Source organism: Anolis carolinensis, unplaced genomic scaffold (genome assembly GCF_035594765.1).
Source record: "Anolis carolinensis isolate JA03-04 unplaced genomic scaffold, rAnoCar3.1.pri scaffold_8, whole genome shotgun sequence".
Classification (NCBI taxonomy): Eukaryota; Metazoa; Chordata; class Lepidosauria; order Squamata; family Dactyloidae; genus Anolis; species Anolis carolinensis.
In genome coordinates, this window is record NW_026943819.1 from 6,946,816 (window position 1) to 6,953,702 (window position 6,887).

Sequence of the window (6,887 nt, forward strand, 5' to 3'; positions counted from 1 at the left end):
ATTCTCTCATTCCAGAAGCAACTCCGGTTGCTCCTGACACAAAAAAAAATTACCATATTGTTTTTTTAACCTGTACATATTGTGTTAATGTATGTGTGTTGCTCTTTTGTAACATTGTAAGCCACCCGAGTCCCCGCAGGGAAATGGTAGCGGGGTATAAATAAAGTTTTATTATTATTATTAACATGGCCATACAGCCCGAATAACTCACAGCAACCCAGGAATGAAGCATCATTTAATATTATGGTCAAACCCTAATCCCAAGTTGCTAAAGCAGAGATTTCCAGTCCAGACCCTAAGGACATACTCACTCTCAGGTGTGGAGTCCTGTCTTCAACGGAGTGAAACATTGCTGGGCTTTTGCATCCGTGGGACAGGGAGTGGACCCCGCAGGAGAAGAAAGGGGACTTCACACTACTCAGCGGGTAGACCACGTGTTTGCCCGTATGAGTGGGCTCGACTCCAAAGGTGATGTTCCCGATTTGTATCATGCCCCTACCAACAACAGTGTGAAATGCATCAATGCATTATTCCCGGTTTTTGGGGAGGAAAGGAGATAATAAAAGATAATAAACAAAGCCATGGAACACAAGAAGAAAAGAGAAAGGGCGTGTGAATCCAAAGGGTCATGGACAATGTCTGAATGTTCTTTATAAGAAGCACAGGCTACAGAGACAATTGGTTAATCTATATATATAAAAGAGTGATGGCATCACGGCGACCCACAAAACAACAAAACTACAGGCCCCCCAACCTCGACATTTGACAACACAACCCATCATCCATAAAAATAAAGTCCTACTTAGAGGGAGAGCAATAAATGTTTTTATCCAATTGCTGCCACTTAGAAGGCTAAGCTCCGCCCACTTGGTCTCCTAGCAACCCACTCAGCCCAGTGTTAACAAAAGAATAAAAAATAAAATAAATACAAATAATACAATAAAAATAATTAAAAGCACTAAAAAAATTAATACAATAAAATACGATAACAAAATAACTAAAAATAATACAACAAATTAATAAAACATAATAAATAAAAAAGATAAGTTACAATAAAATTAATTAAAAAAATACAAATAACTTTTAACCAATACCACCACCACTTTGCCACAGCAACGCGTGGCTGGGCACAGCTAGTTACCATATATCAGGGGTCCTCAAACTTTTTTAATGGAGGGCCGGTTCATGGTCCCCCAGATTGTTGAGAAGCCAAATTATCATTTGAAAAAAAAATACGAACAAATTCCTATGCACACTGCACATGTCTTATCTGTAGTGCAAAAAAAAAAAACAACCCAACAACAATTTACTGTATATACTCGAGTATAAGCCTAGTTTTTCAGTCCTTTTTTTAAGACTGAAAAAGCCCCCCTCGGCTTATACTCGGGTGAGGGTCCTGGTTGGCTTATATTTGGGTCAGCTTATACTCGAGAATATATGGTCCTTTTATTATTTTTCTCTATTATTATTATTATTACTATTTTTCTCTATTATTGTTGCTACTATTACATTTATTTTACTCTATTTTTATTATTAATAATAATACATTTATTATTTCACTCTAATCTTATTATTATTATTATTATTACTGCATTTATTATTTTACTCTATTTATTATTATTATTTTATTATGACACAGCAAACAAGATAGATATGCTGGATTTCATATCACAAAATCACAAGTCGAACACTTCCCAAGTGTCTAGGACTGTGTGATGTATATTATTATTATTATTATTATTATTATTATTATTATTATTACTACTACTACTACTACAGGTATTATTTTACTCTATTATTATTAAAACAATACATAAGCACATTTACATGTGATGATTTTATCAGAGTTGGAGAGTCTTATCTTAAATTTGAGCTTTATGTAAATATTCAAAAACATTTAACCTACTGATGCCTCAATTAATGTAATTTTATTGGTATCTGTTTTTATTTCTTAAATTTACCACCCTCGGCTTATACTGGAGTCAATGTTTTCCCAGTTATTTTGTGGTAAAATTAGGTGCCTCGGCTTATATTCGGGTCGGTTTATACTTGAGTATATACGTTATTTATTTGTTTACTACATTTATACCCCACCCTCTCTCACCCCGAAGGGGACTCAGAGTGGCTTACAAGTTGTATGTATATACTATATACAGTAGAGTCTCACTTATCCAACACTCGCTTATCCAACATTCTGGATTATCCAACGCATTTTTGTAGTCAATGTTTTCAATATATCATGATATTTTGGTGCTAAATTCGTAAATACAGTAATTACTACATAGCATTACTGTGTATTGAACTACTAACATTTTGGAGTGTATACTGTTGAGGCTGGGTGGCCATCTGTCAGGGGTGCTTTGACTTTTGCTTTTGCTGCATGAAGGAAGAAGGTTCTTGGACTAGATAGTCTTTAGAGGTTCCATTATTATTGTTATTATTATTATCATTATTATTAAAGCTGGATGGCCATCTGTTGGGGATGCTTTGATTGTGCTTTTTCTGCATGAAGACAGAAGGGGGTTGGACTAGATGGCCCATGCAGTTTGTTCCATCTCTATTATTATTATTATTCATATTCATATTATTAGGACTGGATGGCCATCTGTTGGGGATGCTTTGATTGTATTTTTTTGCATGAAGACAGAAGGGGGTTGGACTAGATGGCCCATGCAGTTTCTTCCATCTTTATTATTATTATTATTATTATTATTATTATTATTATTATTATTATTATTATTAGGACTGGATGGCCATCTGTTGGAGGTGCTTTGATTGTGCTTTTTCTGCATGAAGACAGAAGGGGGTTGGACTAGATGGCCCATGCAGTTTCTTCCATCTCTATTATTATTATTCATATTAATATTATTAGGACTGGATGGCCATCTGTTGGGGGTGTTTTGATTGTGCTTTCTCTGCATGAAGACAGAATCAAGTGGGTTAGACTAGATGACCATTAAAGGTCCCTTCCAACTCTAGGATTCTAGTAATCTTAGTCAAACACGAGCCAACAGTGGGATGCTGCAGCTGAAAAGGCCAATGCCGTTCTAGGCTGCGTCAATAGAAGCCTGAGAAAAGGCAAAAGGGAACTGATAAGACACTTTACCTCGGGTGGTTTTTAAATTACTTTTAATGATAATTATTTAATGTAACTATCTTAATTTATTGTTCAATGTTTAGTATTGTCTTTTGTTTAAAATTTTTATGGTTTTTTTGTTGTTGTTGTTAAGCCTTCGAGGATTAACTATTGTAGGGCTGATCTATCTGCCCATCTAACAATAGGATGCTGGCCATGATTATTTAGCACTTTATTGACTATTTTAACTGTAAAACTACCTCTCCCATGTTGAAGTTTTCTGCACTCTGGCACAGATCCGTGTTTTTAGCCTTCCCGTTTTTAATCATTTTATGCTGTATGCCGACTTTTATGACTGTTTACTGATGTTGATGTTTTATTGATGCGACATTTGTTTTATTCTCGATATTTGTTTTATTGTTTTATTGCTGCTGTTGTATTGTTGTCGGGCATGGCCCCATGTAAGCCGCTACGAGTCCCTCTGGGGAGATGGGGCGGGGTATAAAAATAAAGTTTTTATTATTATTATTGTTTAAATAGGCATTCAGTGTTTGCCTGTTACTATATCGGAAGCCGCCCTGAGTCCCCATGGGAAGATAGGGCGGGGTACAAATAAATTATTATTATTATTATTACTACGGAATTAATGCAATTCGACACCAACTGCCATGGCTCAATGCTATGATGTCTTGGGGAGTTGCGGCTTTACAAAGTCCGTGGCCTTTCCTGCCAAAGAAACATATCCCTTACCTGAGTCCAAAGCAAATGTTGACAGCCACCAGGGAGTCGGATGTTCCTTCTACGTAGCCCTGATAGTGGCAATGATCCTATAAGGATGGAAAACAATGGAGAGAGGAAGACTGAGAAAGACAGAAAAAGTTCCATTGCAAAAGATCAAGGTATCAATCCCACACTATATCCCCAAATTAAGATGATATATGGCACATACCCAAAAATGATTACACAGGAATGGGCTCCAGATATTGGTTTTTTTAAAAAATACAGTAGAGTCTCACTTATCCAACACCCACTTATCCAACGTTCTGGATTATCCAACGCATTTTTGTAGTCAATGTTTTCAAAACATTGTGATATTTTGGTGCTAAATTCGTAAATACAGTAATTACTACATAGCATTACTGCGTATTGAACTACTGTTTCTGTCAAATTTGTTGTATAACATGACATTTTGGTGCTTAATTTGTAAAATCATAACCTAATTTGATGTTTAATAGGCTTTTCCTTAAGTAGAACAGATTTAAGACTGCAAGTTATAGTATCTATTTTACTATGTATATTACCTACACTAAATTGTGTATATTCTGGGAAAAATTAATTAAAATTTTGTTATTATTGTTATAGTTACTTAATTGCAGTATATAGAAGAATATATATATAGAAAGAGAGAGAGAGAGAGAGAGAGAGAGAGAGAGAGAGAGAGAGAGAGAGAGAGAGAGAGCATAGGCGAAGAAGAGATTGAGATATAAACAAAGGTTAAAATGATCAAGATAGAGAAATAAAGGAAACCAACTGGAAACAAGTTAATGAATATCTCATGTTAAAGAATAAAAAAATATTGATATGATAAGAACTATTCGTAAAAACAAAACTATGTACAAAAACATAGGGGAAGAAAGAAGAAAGGGAGAAAAGAACAAGAATAGAACAGAAAAATAGAAAAGGAACAGACCTCTGGAAGATACCAGGAAGTCAAAACAACCAATCATTTTGCTATGTAACATTGTTTTCATTTCTTTATTCTTAGTCATGAGAAAGGTAAGCCTATCCATATTTCTAATTTCTAAGATTTTTGTAATCCAGGTTTCTTCATCAGGTATTGGTTTTAAGAGGACTTTAGGCCCTTGTAATTTTCTCCATGGATGCGACTCAAGCCACAAAAACCCCTTAGGATCCCATTGTAGAGCTAAGTTTGGTCACCAAACTGGAAATCATATAAAAAGCAAAGGCCAGACCAAAAAAATAAAAATCATTCATGGAAGAAGCCTTCCAGAAAGATCAAAATGTTTCTTTATAGTGATGCGCAACTTCCATGACCTTGTTGTTTTGTTTCACGTGTGCATCTTGTTAGTTTGGGACAAAAGGCTTGCATTGTTGCTTCTCTATTTTGTTATCAACAGAAGTATCGAGGTATTGAACGTTTGCAAAAGCACACACAATAATAATAATAATAATAATAACAACAACAACAACAACAACAACAACAACAACAACAACAACAACAACAACAAAGACTCTGGCAGAAACCAGTGCAGTTGGTCCCGGTGGTGATGGGCACACTGGGTGCCGTGCCAAAAGATCTCAGCCGGCATTTGGAAACAATAGACATTGACAAAATTACGATCTGCCAGCTGCAAAAGGCCACCCTGCTGGGATCTGCACGCATCATCCAAAAATACATCACAGTCCTAGACACTTGGGAAGTGTTCGACTTGTGATTTTGTGATATGAAATCCAGCACATCTATCTTGTTTGCTGTGTCATAAAATAATAATAATAATAATATAATTTTTGACTTTTTATTTTTGATTCTGATAAAAAAGTCAAAAATGATTATTATTATCATATTATTATTATTATGTATACTTTTGTAAATATGTAATACCTTGATACTTCTGTTGATAACAACTTTGATTGAAGTCAAAAATCAGAAACTCCTCAAGCACAGCAGACAAAAACTCAGTACAAGAAAACCACACTACAAACTAGAGCAGACAGGCGGCACAACAAAACATTGCATGGAAAGTTCCTTGACAAAATTGAAGGAAAAGCTGATAAGGAGAAGACCTGGCTCTGGCTCACGAATGGGACCCTGAAGAAGGAGACAGAAGGCCTGATCCTTGCAGCCCAGGAGCAAGCCATCAGGACAAAGGCAATTCAGGCCAAGATAGAAAAATCAGCTGATGACCCAAAATGCAGATTGTGCAAGGAAGCTGACGAAACCATTGATCACATCCTCAGCTGCTGTAAGAAAATCGCACAGACAGACTACAAACAGGGGCACAACCATGTGGCCCAAATGATTCATTGGAACTTATGCCTCAAGTACCACCTCCCAGCAGTAAAGAACTGGTGGGATCACAAACCTGCAAAAGTATTGGAAAATGAGCACGCAAAGATACTGTGGGACTTCCGAATCCAGACTGACAAAGTTCTGGAACACAACACACCAGACATCACAGTTGTGGAAAAGAAAAAGGTTTGGATCATTGATGTCGCCATCCCAGGTGACAATCGCATTGACGAAAAACAACAGGAAAAACTCAGCCGCTATCAGGACCTCAAGATTGAACTTCAAAGACTCTGGCAGAAACCAGTGCAGGTGGTCCCGGTGGTGATCGGCACATTGGGTGCCGTGCCAAAAGATCTCAGCCGGCATTTGGAAACAATAGACATTGACAAAATTACGATCTGCCAACTGCAAAAGGCCACCCTCCTGGGATCTGCACGCATCATCCAAAAATACATCACACAGTCCCAGACACCTGGAAAGTGTTCGACTTGTGATTTTGTGATACAAAATCCAGCATATCTATCTTGTTTGCTGTGACATAATAATAATAAAATAATAATAATAATAATAATAATAATAATAATAATAATAATAATAATAATAATAATAATAGTGTGTTGTCGAAGGCTATCATGGCCAGAGTCACTGGGGTGATTTTGCTGTATTGATAGGTGAATTATATGCTTAACTTGTGCAAAATTTTAGTTGATTTCTGTAAGCTACCCTTGAGTTCTAGACTGGGAAAGAATTACTGTAGATACTCGAGTATAAGCCTAGTTT

General features: G+C 36.3%; 1 protein-coding gene across 2 annotated transcripts in view; it reads right to left on the minus strand.

The window, feature by feature from the left end:
- The window catches only part of LOC100559613 (disintegrin and metalloproteinase domain-containing protein 9), a 46,911-nt gene that overhangs the window by 22,386 nt on the left and 17,638 nt on the right, over window positions 1–6,887 (minus strand). For both annotated transcript variants that reach the window (XM_003226844.4, XM_062961475.1), the window contains 2 exons: window positions 3,827–3,903; window positions 312–495 (listed from right to left, as the gene is read on the minus strand). In XM_003226844.4, the coding sequence (XP_003226892.2) occupies window positions 312–495; window positions 3,827–3,903 (261 nt within the window). The remainder of the gene's footprint in view (window positions 1–311; window positions 496–3,826; window positions 3,904–6,887) is intronic.